Raw genomic sequence first — 13,615 nt, forward strand, 5'->3', positions numbered from 1 at the left:
TTCTCTTAATGCTATTTTTTTTTCTGATGATATAATCCACAAGTGAGAACTTTTTCTGAGGCATGAAAAGTTTGAATGAAGCAAACTGAAAGATAACTGGCAGTAGCTGTCCAAGAACAAAGCATATACAGAAGTTGAGATGTAATATTTTTGTTTTCACCCATTGAACAGCTTCCCAGCTTCCTCCTACAGAGGTGCAGTATCAGTGAGTTTTAACTGTACTGAGCTAACTAGGTATGAAAAATCACTGGTACAGAACTTCTGAAAGTGCCACTTCAGTGGAAGATCCTTCCTGGTGTGTGACGTGACCTGCAGAAAATTAATCTTTCCTAAGCAAAAGAAGCCTAGAAAACATTAATTTATTTTATTGTTAAGAACCTGGACTTCGTCCAATAGACTGTTAAAATTTAATCTTCTGCAGCAACATCATTCCACCCCCAACCTGGAAGTAGTAGGGGAAAAAAAATACCTCTGCCAATGTCTGAGGATATGAAAATGTAGTGATTGCAAATATTGCTAGGCTACTAATTTTGTGAGCTATGCATCTTCATACTACATAGGAGAGACCTCAGTATTCAAAAAAATGTTATATCCCTATGCAGCATGAAGAATCACTGACACAATAAAATCAAAATTGTGCAATATAAAATTGTTGTATATTTTCCACAGGAATATGAAGACTTCATTTTAAACTTTTTCTATTGAAGTGTCCATTAAACTGATAACTTTTTACAGAAACTGCCATCTTAGAATTATCCTGTTGAGTGGGTGTTGGTGTTTGTAACAATAACGTTGTTTTCATAATATGTGATGGCAGATTAGCACGCTTCTCTGCAGTGTTGTTAACAGTTGTAATTAAGGAATAAACAGTAAAGGGTGTCAGTCCGATGACAATTTCATCTATAGTGTCACAATACAAAATGTCACAAAATATTAGAACTGTTATATAACTACAAAAATATCAAATTAGGCTTTCATCTTACAAGCTGAGTGCTTAAAAAAAACTTGGCATAGAGACCATTGCAATTTTATACCTACTCAGTGTTCTGTCACAAAGACAAGTTGGTAATATTTTCTTCTGTAAACTCAGAATGTGATTCTCAATCTGATTTAGTGGGAATGTGTATGGATCTTACACTTGTAGAGCCTCACATTTAAAAAGCAAATAATTGGAACCAGTTGAGCACATAAGAAGGGAAAACCTATTATACATGATGCTCAGAATGAAGGGATGGATGAGCAGTTAGTTACTAACAAAGAATGGGATGCATTCCTATTCTTTGCATCCAGAGGAGGGAAATCACCTCAACAAAAATCTGGGCCCCTAAGTACTTGATACCTGCAAACAATCTGGGTCTTTATCTCTTCTGACTCCACCTAACCACTGGGACACGATGCAGATGCTCACAATCTTCTTGCACTTTTGATTTCCCCTGGAAGGAGATCTAGGTGTGTGGACATGGAGTGCATGAGTGAAAATTTGGCAACGTGCATGAAAGGCACCTGCAAGCAGGGTTAGAGTAGTTACTGCAGTTATGTGCTCACACAGTGTGCCTGAGAGTAAAATGAAATTATCTTCAAAGAAGGAATTTAATTTTATTTCCTGCAGCGTAACTTTAGAAGCAATAGAAGTATTTCAAGGAAAACTATGTAGGAATATGTCCAGAAAAAGAAAAACTGAATGAAGAGAAGCATTTAAAGCAGGAATGTGTGTTCTCACAGACAAGGGCCTTCATGTTGGCCTGGTTTGAAACAAATAAATGCAGTTGCCTATGACTGTGAAATAGCACAGTAATAGGGGCAGGGTCACTAAGGAACAGGAGCAAGTGTCTGCTGAGTTGAGGCATGCAGTGGCAGGAACTGTAATTATATGGGATCTCCTGTTCTACTTAGATTTGTTGAGTTTACCATGGCTGGGCTAGCTTGATACTTGCATTTTTATAGATACAGGTTATTGAAAGAAAATGTTAAATTTGAGAGGGCTTTTAAAAAATTTAAGAATCCCCCCAAGTGATTCATTCTGATATGATTCAATATTGGTCTCCTGTGGGATCTTGAATGGGTATTCTTCACCAAGTCAAGACAGTCACCTCAAACACGTTGATTCTATGCAGTTATACCCCATCTTAACCCAAGCTTTTTTATATATATAAAAAATATAAAATATAGAAATTACATCATACATCTGTAATTTCATCTGTAATTACATCATTACATCTGTAATTTCCTACTCATCGTAATTTTTTTCTCCAAAAAACCTCACCACACCCCAAAAAAGAACACACAAAAGAAAACCAGAAAACAAAAACAAACAAACAAACAAGAAAACCTCAAACTTGTTACTCTGTAGTCTTGACTTGCTGCTTGCCCTTTTGTGTTACAATGTATGTGTATACACATACAATTATGTGTAAGGTGCAGTGGTCCCAGGGACCTGTTGCTCCTTGTGCTTTTCTCATAGGTGGGGGACAGCAATTGAGTAAAGAACGTTGAGAAAACCCAAAGGTGCTCCTTGGAAATCTTGGAAAAAGAAATTATTAATTATGCTTTTCTAGGTTGATGCACTGGTGAGTAACCCCAATACTAACCCAGGAACACAGCCTGTTCACCCATCTTGTCACCTCTACCATCACATTCCCAAGCTTTTTGCTTTCTCAGTTATTCTGGCTGTGGGGGCAGGAGCAGAAGGCAAGGCATGTTAGTTTTCCGTAGCATAAGAAATTTCTTACTCTGCAGAATCTTTCAGAAGTCTATTAATTTGAGAGTACATTTGAAATAGTAAGTTGGTTTAGATGCATATCTGACACTATGGTGTCCTCTTGATTGTATTTATTCAGGGTCAAGTTTTCTTAGAAGGTGGGAGCTAATTTTTAGGCTGAACTTATAGTTCTTAATTTCTGCCTTTTTCATTCACATAGAGCAGGTTGGGGATGTAGATGCTCAGTTTGAGCTTCTTGGTACTGAAAAGAAGAAAACCAAATTTAAATGTACTTTTAGAGGTTATATCTGAAAGAAAACATTATTTACTCCATAATGGTAATTTTCATAATATTTTAATAGTTGTGTTCAGATACAACTTGACCTTAAATATCACCCCAAATGCAAGCTGTTTTAACATATTTGTAATGCTAAGGTCTTCATTACTGTGATATTCTGTTTGCTCAAGGATTATAATCCATGGATATACTGTCTTACAGTTGAAATAAAGCTTTGATCCTGTAGTCACTGCCTCTTGGATGTTGTATTGCATGTATGAGTTGGATGTAAGTTGGTGGCTGCTGCAGCCAAGTGTGAACAGCGAGTAGGCCAGTGATAAATACTTTCATTAGGTATGGGTGTTTATTTTCCTCTGACTCTTATATGAAATATTAATCTGCTTAGTGAAGATTAAAATCTCGGAAGTTTAGTGATGAAAAATCCAAACGTTCTGAATCCCAGATCGATTATTTGCACTCTTCCTATTGTTTCATAACGTGTGAGCTAAATTACTTCAGACGTGCGATTACTAGGAAGATGTACATATAGATACTTAAACCCTTGCTAAGGAAACAGGTGGGGGAAAATGGTTCTTTAGTACATCCTCCTGCTGTGTGAAACTCTTTGTCTTTGCTATAAATAGGGTGATTTAATTTGGGAATTTGCTACTCCTTTTAAACACAGTTAAAACAGCTCTTGAAAACGCGCTAAGCTGTACCCGCTGTATATGTAGCCTTCCAGTTGTAGCTTTTACATTTTACTTACTTTGAATATGTCTGTTTTTAACGCATACGGCTAGAAAGTATGCTCACTTCTTCCCGTAAGTTTTATCGCTGTGATGATGATCTTAAAAATAAATGTGTGGTGTTCTTTCCCCTCACTCTCAGTCGTATCACCTACCAGAAAGCCCTATTAAGCAACAAAATAGTGTGAGACAGTATTTACATCACACTTTTGAAACAGATTCAAGCAGAGCCAGCTGCTGTAAGATTATTTTACAAATCTATTGTAAATTAATAAAAGGAAAAAATTGCCTTCTTTAGGTAAATTACAGTCTCCTTTACTAATTACCGTGGCTTGAAGCCGCAGTAAATAAGTACCTGCCTCACTGCGGTGAATGGGAAATGAGAAACGTAATTTTGGTAACCAGACTTGCCTTTCTTTACCCATTTAGTTCGTATGTGTTCCAATAGCTTCATTCACGGAGCTCTGACTGTTGCTCAGTAAAAGCTTCCGGAGGATAATGTGCTCAAAGTGAAGCACATGCCGGCAGCTTTGTTCAGCGCCGGCGAACCTGCGCGCTGCGCTCCGCGGCCGCGCTCGCCCCGCGCCCCAGCGGAGCGGGCTCTGCCCGAGGGGCAGCGCTGCTCCCAGCCGGGGAAACGCCAAGCCAAGCGGCTGTGGGCAAGGGAGGAAGGAGGGAAAGAAACCCAAACAAACCCCAGCCCGTTCCTCGGTGTTGCCCGGTGTGAGATGAGCTCGCCGTGGCGCGGGGGAGGACAGGCGGTGCCGCTCGGTCGGGATCGGGGCGCGGGGACTGCGCGTCGCCGGCAGCGGTGCGCTGGGACAGGGAACGGGAGCGCATTGTGCGTGTCCTCCCTCGCTCTACGGCGCCGAGATTCCCAGAAAAACTCTGGGCAGCGGGTTTGATTCATTGGAAACGCTCGTAATAATAATGTTAACCGTAAAAAACGTGTCCGTAAATCCCTAGAAAAAAAGGTTGATCTATGTGTCCCAAAGTGTCGCAGCTCCCGGACAATTGGAAGCTGTGTGTGAACTACTGCAGCCGCTTTGCTCTATTTCTCGGACGTTTCTTTGTGTTAAGTTTACGGGTACATTTGGCTTTTTCCTCTATAATTAGCTTTCTTTTGCTGGATTCATTGATAGATACGATAATCCAGTGTTGGTAATATCTCAATTCATTAACATAATGAATCAGAAAGAAGAGGCTGATAATAAATCAGAAAGCTTCTATTTATATGAAATATCTTTGGCAGCAGTGAGGAAGAGAGTAGAAGGAGTATCAGACAGCGAACGGGACCTCAGGGGCGCGACTGCGGCAGGTCTCAGGTGCTCTCTGCGGTTTGAGCTCCTGAGCTCTTTACGGGACACCGTGTCCATTGCAGGGGCGCTCATGTGGGAAAATACCTGGCTCCCGTGGCCTCGGTCTCCCAAGTGTTTCAAAGCTCCCGTATGATTCGCGGAAAGACCCTCTCGTTTCACATCCCCGTGGTGTTGGGGCTCCCGGCCGGGGCTGGCGCTGCCCCCGCCCGCTGCTGTGCCCCGGTTGTGCGCGCTGCCCGCGGGCTGCGGCCCCCGGGAGGGGCCGGGGATGCTGCCAGAGGCTCGGCGAGGAGCCGGGAGAGCCGAAGCGGGTCCAGCGAGATCCGCACTCCTTGTCCCATCAGCTGGGAGTACTTCTGCCCTGGGATCAGCTCTCTTTTAAAGTTTGTCATCAGCCTGCTTCTTCTGCCAACGCAGAAGACGGCAAAGATGCAAATATTTGTAAAAGTCAAGTTTTCTGTTGTTTCGGGCTTACATATCCAGAATTCTGGGAACGGACCTTTTCTGTGGTCTGTGTCTGACTGCATTTTGTTCCCCTTGGGGACAAACAGTTGCTTCGGGGACTAAACACACTCTTACCGGAGTGGCTTTAAAGCGAAGTTAAAGATCACTAGTGACTTGAAGCACCCGCATTGAACCCGAGTCTCCCTGTGGGCTGAGCCACATGGGCCAGCTGCAGCTTCAACATCTTACGAGGAGAGGCAGCCCGTAAAACAGAGAGCACAGAAGTCCATATGTACCCTTTTCCTCTTTTTTTTTTTTTTTCTTTTTTTAATTTCTAATTGAGGACACGTGTTGCCGTGAATCAATTAAGCAACTGCAGTAAATCAATGAAATAAATACAAATAACGCAAGGCTACGGCTTTGGGCTAGGTAGGGTTAGCAATAAGAGTAGTCTAGGATTGGGGCTAAAAGCTGGGACAATGTCACCTGGAGAATCAGGATGTGTGGTAGAAACGAGCTGATAAGAGCATTTCCCCCTCCCCTTGATGTGTGTTCACTAAGGCCCCGTGGTGCTGGTGTTGGTCAGCACAGCACCGTACCTGTGAGAGGCTGGTGAGAAGGTGGGGAGGATGGCAGCACGGGGGAGGTGGGAGGGTCAGTGGTCAGGACAAAGCTGTCCATGCTGCGAGGTCTTTGCAGGAATCTTCCGGAGAGAAAGGCCGTGGGGTGACTATATCAGGCAGTGACCCCCCAGGACCACAATCCGAGGGGTAGGAGCCTTTCCCTGCTGGTGGCCCCTCTGCCTGCACAGCCCCAGGATCTACCTGTCCCTTGCCATCGCATCTGCAGGCGTTTGTCAGTGTGTCTGAAGTAGCCGGGAGCCCTCGCTGTGGCTGCGGTCCGTGCTGGCTGAAGGGGACGTCCCTGCTGGGACCCGCTGTGCTGTCTTTTCCCGGTGGTGTCGGGGCAGCTGCCTCCGGACCCTTAGTCTCTCTGTGGATGGCAGTGCGGCCCGGCTCTCTGGGGGCATCCAGGGTACAAATTTGAAGGGGTTAAGAGGGGACCTAATGAGAGAGGCAGGAGATGTTAAGGGAGTGGACAGGAGCCAAACCACGAGGGCTGGGCAAGGAGCGCAAGGGCTGGCAGCAAGACCCCAAAAGAGCAAAAGTCCCTGATCGCCACCCAGGAAACCCGTCCCTGGAGGGGACCCTCGTGGATGACACTCAGGGGTGGGCTGACACAGTCGAGGCCCAGCAGGCTTATTTAAAAATCATGCAAATACTTCCGTAAAACAGCTTAAAGCGGCAGAAGGACAAGTCCTGCGGGCACCTGGGCGTCCTGGGGGACACGGCGGTTTGGGAAAGGCATGCGTCAATTTAGCCCTGGTGTTGACTTAAGCGAAAGTGCTAAGCCATTCCTAAACCTAAGTCAATACCGACTTAAGCCAAAATTGTTATTAACGAGCTCTAATCTGATTTAAGAGCCTCCGAGCGAGCCGTGTCTACACGACGCGCGTTGCCTTGCGCTGCGCTCCGCGGTTCCCGGTCCCCCGGGGGGGAGCCCGCAGCGGGAGGGGTCGGGAGAATGCAGCCCCGGGGAGCAGGATGGCGAGTTTCGGGGGAGCCGGGCCGCCGTGATTTGGGCTGAGTAGCCGTCTCCCTCCGCGGGATAACTTCTTAAAACTGTACGCAGCTCGGCTGCCCTGGGGCGATTCGGGCCGGAGCTGCCGGGCCCCCTGTGCCGTGCCCGCCCGGGGTAGTGCCGAGAGCAGGGCCAGCAGCTCCGCTCGCTCGGGGAGGGACATGCCAGTGCATTTCTTCCCCCGTCCCAATGGGGCAGTTGAGCCCTCCACTCCACCCCTCACTGGGGGCCTTTCTTTTCTTCCCCACCAGCTTTGAGCAGCGCTGTTTCAGATTGGCCTTTTTATGTTTGATATAAAGAATAGTTGTTGGCCAATTCCATCTTTTCATCGCTGCTCTCCAGGCCCGGGTCCAAGCGGCTTGTCAGATGCTCATTAACTCCCCCTTTGGCTCTTTCCAGTGTGTCTCCTAAGCTCATTGTGCCAAGAACTAGCGCTTCTTTCTCTTTACATGGCTCCCTTTCTCTGCTCCATCAGGGAGACAAATTACTTTCCAAAAGGGATCGCCAGGGATGGTTTAATGAGAATTTCTCCAGCGCTGGCCGTGGAAATCAATGTAGTTAACATTCGGTGCACTTAATTGGACTTTTCTCTTCTGCCTCCTTCAAAAAAACTCTGAAGCTATCCTGTTAATCTCTCATTTGTAATCAATTGTGTTGACTAAACAAAAGTCTAGGTCGTCCTTTCTTCCTGTCCCAGACAATCCTTTGTTGCCTCTAAATGCCTCATTCTTGAGTGCTCCTGGTCGTGTAGATGGGTCCGATTTTTGACAGTTCATTATTGCGCTTTTGTCCATTTAATCTCCCTCGCTGTGTTTTGCATGTGCATGCCTTAATGAGCTCCGTTGGCAATTAACATGTTTCTAGCAGCAAACTGGTTGCTCAGACGTTTGGAGAGCGGAGTGCAGGGAAAAGGGCAACGCAGCTGCCTGTAGGTTGGTCGCTTCCCGGTGCCCGGCGCGGTGCCGGGACGCACCTGGGAGCCGCCCGGTGCCGGGGCAGCGCCGGGCCGGCCCGAGGGGGAGGCACGGAGGCGCTGGCACGTCGCTCTCTGCACAGAGGCACCTCTAACCCTCCCCCCCCGAGGCACCGGCACCGCTCAATCTGTTGTGTGCGCGGCTGCGGCGCCGGGAAAGGGGTTTTTGTGCGGGTTTTGTGTTATTGAGGCTTGCTGGCAAGAGTGCCGAAGTGTGAGCAGTCGTGGACAGCAGAAACATCTTGTGAGGGAGAAGATAATTGGAGTCTCTGGCGTGTGTGTGTCTGACAGAGCCACCCCTCCCCCGCGATCTGCGGGGTGTGTGTGCCGGGATCCGGGCGGGATCGGGGGGGTCCGGGGCCGGCCGGCGGCGAGCGCGCTGCCGCGGCCCCTTCCCAGCGCGTCCGGGATCGGGAGACACCGGAGCGACACCCGGCCCGGGGAGGGGAGGGCTGCCCACCGCCCGCAGGAGGGGCCAGGTGACCGAGGCCACCAGCGGCGGCGGACACGGCACTTCAGGGTGCCCCGAAGATGCCCTTAGCCGTGACAGGGATGCGCCCTCCCCCCCAGACAGCTCTGTAAACAACTCCGCTTTTTATAAAAATGCGATAAGAACGCACTTGCTTAATTCCCTTCCTGGGAGTGGGTTTCGCACAGCTCTCGCCCATCAGGAGAGCTGAGGAAGCCGCCTGCGCGCTGTCTGGGGGCCCGCAGCCGCGCCTGGCTCCCGCTTTCGGCTCCCGGCTGGCAGCCCAGACCTCTTCCCGGCGCCCGAGGTGCGGAGAGAGCGGCGCTTCCCCCGGACCTGGCAGCGGGACTGGCTCCGTAGGCGCCCTCGGGATGCGCAAGCCCCGCTCCCGTCCTGCCGTGTCCTCCCCCGGCACGGTGTCCTCACGGAGAGAGGGGTCCCTCCCGCTGTCCCCGGCCCGTGGGTTGTCCCGCCCCGTCTGTCGCGGCGGCGGGAGAGCCAGGCTCGGCTCTTGAGCCGCAGCCCCTTCACTTGCGGGACCGTTTTCCCTTGACAGGGTTTCCGGAGCGATGACTTATCAGTAATGGGGTTTGCATTTTTCTCCTTTTTAAAAATTTTCTTTTAACCTAAAACTCTCACAATTTTTTTTTTTTTACAAATTCGGACATGATCTCTTCCCTCTGCCAAGATCACTGGACATTCTTTTTCGCTCCTGAAACCGTCAAAACGCTGTTTCAGACACTGGAAAAATGCAAACCCCGAGAAACTCTAAAATCGCCCCGTCTCTACAGCGGGTCCCGGAGCCTCGGCCCCAGCCCCCAGCCCGCTCCTTGGAGAACACGGAACATCGCAGCCTAATAATGAATCCAGAAACCCGGAGCGAGGGGTCGACTCCCGTTCCTGCGCTCGGCGGCGAGCTGTGCTCGTCCTCGCCTCCCTCTATTTAACCACTCAATTAGGCGGAGAAAGGTGAGCTCCCCATTACGCCGTCCCCAGGCATTTCGGTGCCTCTCTCGTTCCCCTTTTCATTGGCAAGCCCGGCCCGAGCAGCACGCACACGCCCGGCCTCCACAATCTCCTTTCTCCGCTAGAATAATATTGTTCCTAACGACGTGGCCGGAATAGACACTTGCGTATTAAAAGTGAGGGAGGGGGGGAAATGAGAAGGGAATATTTAGTGTAATCCAAGTGCTTGATTATCCATATTCTGATCACAAAGAGTTTCTGAGGCCTGCTGGGAGTGATTAGATTAATGTAATGCGGTTTGAAGGGTCTGTGTTTTCTCTCTTAATTTGGGTCATTACTCGGAAAGCAAGCGTGAGATCATTTTATCTGCATGCAAGGAAAGATAGTCATTCAGGAGCAGTTTAAACACGCCGTAATGAACCGACCCCGAAAAGCGGCGCTGGGAAACTCCGAGCCGCGCTTCGCGCTGCCGGCCGGGGCCGCGCAGCCCCGCCGGGGGTCCTGCAAGGGCTCTGACCCCGTTCCGGGGGGCGGCAGCAGCCCTCTGAAGCCGCCCGGCTCCCTCCCGCCCTCATCGTGCTCCGCTGATGCTCGCGGCGCTCGGCGGGCCCTGGAGCGGCAGGGCCCGGCTCCCGCAAGCCGCGCTCACACAAGCCGCGCTCACGCGGGGACAGCGCCGCGCAGCCCGCTCCCTTCTCGGGCCGGGCCCCAGCTGGGAAATGAGACACCTGCGAAGGGCCGGTTTATTGTCCCATGATAGATATAGATATAGATATATTCCTCACTTATTCGAGCGTACATTTAAAATGGAGATTTACAGACACGTATAAAGAGCGCTGTCCTGGCGCCGGGCGGGGGGCGGCCAGCCCGGCCCGTCCTGGCCCGCTCCGGCTGCGCAACGCGCCATTAAATAAGATTCCTCTTATATACAACTGCGGCTCGGGGTCGCTTGCTACCGGCGGCTGAGCTCGCTGGGAAAAGGACAGAGAAGCGAAGGCTGGTTTGGATAAATAGTGCTGGCCTGGTTGAGCAGGTCCGAGTGTGGCGGCGCGTCGGGCCCTTAGCTCTGCCCGCTGCGCCCAGGGTCCCGCGGCGGAGGAGCGCTGGAGACGCTGTCGTGCAACTTTCGGACGTGCTTCTTTAAATCAAAGTTTCTGCAAAATCCTTTCCCGCAAGTGACACACGTAAAGGGCTTCTTGTCATTGTGGGTGTGCATGTGGAAAGTCAAGTTATAGATCTGGTGGAAGGCTTTGTTGCAAATGGTGCACTTGTACTGCTTCTCTCCGCTGTGGGTCAGCTTGTGGTTCTTGTAGTTGCCTGCGAAAGAGGAAAAAGACGGAGAAGGGAGTTACCCGAGGGTGCCCGGGCCTCACGGTGCACAGGTAAGGGGGGCATTAGGAAGTGTCTCCACCCGCACCCCAGTCCCACTTGTCAAACTCGGTCCTCGTCAGCGCGGAGCAGCGCGCAACTGGCAAGGCACAAATGAGAGGCAGGGTCAACCCGGTGACCCGCGGCAAACGGAGGGCTCTGGATTAGGACCAAGGCCCGGCACCTTTCATTTAAAAAGCATTTAGGGGGAACCGTCAGCACTGCCCGGCGATGCGGCCCAGCTTAGAGGGAAAGTAATTGGGAACGGCGGCGGATCAGCCTGCGCCCCTCGCTTCCCCCAGCCGGGCAGGGCTCGCCGCGTTTAATCCCCGCTAATGATGGGCGAGGGCCCCGGCGCGTCCCGGCTCAGCTCACCTTTCTGGTGGAAGCCCTTGCCGCAGAACTCGCAGACGAAGGGCTTGTAGCCGGCGTGGATGCGGATGTGGGTGTTGAGCGTGGAGCTCCTGTTGAACGCCTTTCCGCACTGGTTGCACTTGTGGGGTTTCTCCTGCACCGGGGTGCGAGAGGCCCGTCAGTGGGGGCTGCAGGGAGAGCAGGGGCGGCCGCCGCCTCCCGCACCCCGGCCGCCCCCCACCTACCTGGGTGTGGATGATTTTGTGCCGGCACAGGGTGCTGGCCTGGCGGAAGCCCTTCCCGCAGACCTTGCAGACGAAAGGCCGGGCCCCCGTGTGCACCGGCATGTGGCGGGTGAGGTTGTAGTGCGCGTTGAACACCTGCGGAGATGCGCCGGGAAGGCGAGGTCAGGCACGGCCCCGCCGCCGCCGCCCCCGCTCCCCCCACCCGCTGCCGGCGCCCCCCTTACCTTGCCGCAGACCTCGCAGGTGAAGTTTTTGGGCTTGCCCTCCGCCGCCCCGCCGCCGCCGCCCCCCATCTTGGCGTGGCCCTTGGGGGGGCCGCCGCGCTCCGCCGCCGCCGCCTCCTTCATCACCTGGTCCAGGTGTCCCGGCAGCCGCTCCTTGTGGGCGAAGGGAGGCGGCGGCGGCAGCTTCTCGGCCGCCAGCCCAGCCAGCTTGGCATTCTCCAGCAGGAAAAGCTTCTGGTGGGCCGAGAGCCCCCCCGGCGGCGGGGCGCCCAGCAGGCCGGCCGGGAAGAGCTGTCCGTGCAGGAGGTCGGCCGGGTGGTACGCGGCGTCCAGGTAGTTGAAGTAGTAGAGGGAGCGGGGGGCGGCCGGAACGGCCCCTGCCTGGTGGATGACCTGCGGCTTGATGAGCCGGCCGCTGGGCTGGCCCAGGGCGAGCTCTGCCTTGCAGCAGACGCCGCAGTTGGCTTTGCAGAGCCCCGCACCGCCCCGCAGGCTGCTCTTCCACAGCTCCGAGTAGTTGAGAGTCTTGGAGGGCAGCTCGTAGCCCAGCGGCGGGATGGGGATCACGCAGGGCAGGGGCGAGCAGAGGCTCAGCGGCTTCTTGCCCGGCTCCGGCCCCGGCCCGCCGTGCCGCTCCTCGAAGGCCGGCTTGGGCTCCGACGTCTTTGCCATGATGCGCTCGATGGAGAAGGCCAGGGTCTTGGAGGGGTTAGCGGTGGCGGCTCTGCCGTCGTGCCGGGGGCAGGAGGAAGGCATGACCGTCTCCAGCGACCCCGGGCTCGCCATGTCGCTCCGCCGTGCGGGAACTTGGTGTGAGCAGCGACTCGCTCCCGCGCTCGGCTCTGCATTCCAGAAAAGCCAGGAGACAAATCAATTTAATAAGCACCTTGTTCTCCCCCCACCCCACCCCCCACCGGCACCCCCTCCCTATTTACATTCAAATGAACATATTCAAGAACAATGGCACGTAGGGTACCAGATTACTGCTCATTAAGCGGAACACGCTAAAGTAACATGCAAGCTAGACCTTGTTAGTATTTAAAAAAAAAAAAAAAAAAAAAAAAAAAAGAAGGAAAGAAAAAGAAAAACCTCCCCCAGCCCAATGCCACCCAGCCGAGCCCCACCGACGGCCACGGTCCGGGAAATGCGGGAGCAGGGGCGGGGGGCACGGCGAGGGGCGGCGGGGCTCTCCTTGGGACCACTTACCTTTGCCCAGCGCCGGCGAGACTCATCCAAGCAGCGCAGCGTGGCCACAGTCACATTTTGATAGCAAACATCTTCCTGAGCGTCAGATCGCGGTCTCGAACATTTAAAGCTGACATCATATGAAGTCACTTTGAGCAGAATGACATGGGGATGCCACCATGGATCTTCCCCAAGCCGAAGCGCCGGGCTGGATCGCGGTGGGTTGGGGCAGAGAGAGGAAGAAGAGCCCCCCCTCTCCACGCACAATTTCCTTCCAGTTTAAGACGCACAAATCGCTCGTGTGCGAGCTGGGTTTTTCCTCTCTCTCTCCCTTCTTAAAAAGCAACTTGCAAAGCAGAGGAATCGTTTTGCATGTGGCAAATTAGAAGGCAAGTGCGATTCACAAGTTGGGTGGAAAAGAGTGCTCCAGTTCTTGCTGGGGTTAGAAGAGCCACTCCGAATGAGCGTGAGGATTTTTTTTCTTCTTCTTCCCGTTTTTTTTTTTTTTTTTTTTTTTTTTTTTTTTTTTTTTTTTTTAAGAAGGGGGAGAATGATTTTTTTTTTTCTAAAGCAACTACCACGCAACCATGCTCGAGTTATTTTGGCAACCCATCTGCAATCAGCTCCGTTGCAACCGAGCTGGAAGATAATTAATAAATTGTCACTTATCTGCGAGCCTCTCCAGCATGTATAAATTAATAGCCAA

The 13,615-nt window shown here is 51.8% G+C and overlaps 1 protein-coding gene across 1 annotated transcript; it reads right to left on the reverse strand.

Annotated features, from left to right (window-relative positions):
* Positions 1–10,506: 10,506 nt before the first annotated feature.
* On the reverse strand, positions 10,507–12,534 carry FEZF2 (FEZ family zinc finger 2). The gene is made up of 4 exons (XM_079316657.1): positions 11,725–12,534; positions 11,501–11,635; positions 11,277–11,409; positions 10,507–10,850 (listed from the first exon to the last, which is right to left on the reverse strand). Exons 1-4 carry the CDS (start codon positions 12,508–12,510, stop codon positions 10,594–10,596), a joined length of 1,311 nt encoding a protein of 436 aa, XP_079172783.1. The 5' UTR covers positions 12,511–12,534; the 3' UTR covers positions 10,507–10,593.
* Positions 12,535–13,615: the final 1,081 nt, after the last annotated feature.

This window comes from Erithacus rubecula, assembly GCF_903797595.1.
Source record: "Erithacus rubecula genome assembly, chromosome: 13".
In the NCBI taxonomy this organism is placed as follows: domain Eukaryota; kingdom Metazoa; phylum Chordata; class Aves; order Passeriformes; family Muscicapidae; genus Erithacus; species Erithacus rubecula.

What these genes read in the sequence shown, in the direction of transcription:
- FEZF2 (XM_079316657.1), bottom strand. Translation starts at nt 12,510, where the DNA reads ATGGCGAGCCCGGGGTCGCTGGAGACGGTCATGCCTTCCTCCTGCCCC. An exon ending in ACAAAATCATCCACACCCAG is followed by an intron (nt 11,410 to 11,500) that starts GTAGGTGGGGGG and finishes ACCCCGGTGCAG; the next exon opens with GAGAAACCCCACAAGTGCAA. An exon ending in CAAGGGCTTCCACCAGAAAG is followed by an intron (nt 10,851 to 11,276) that starts GTGAGCTGAGCC and finishes CCTCTTTCGCAG; the next exon opens with GCAACTACAAGAACCACAAG.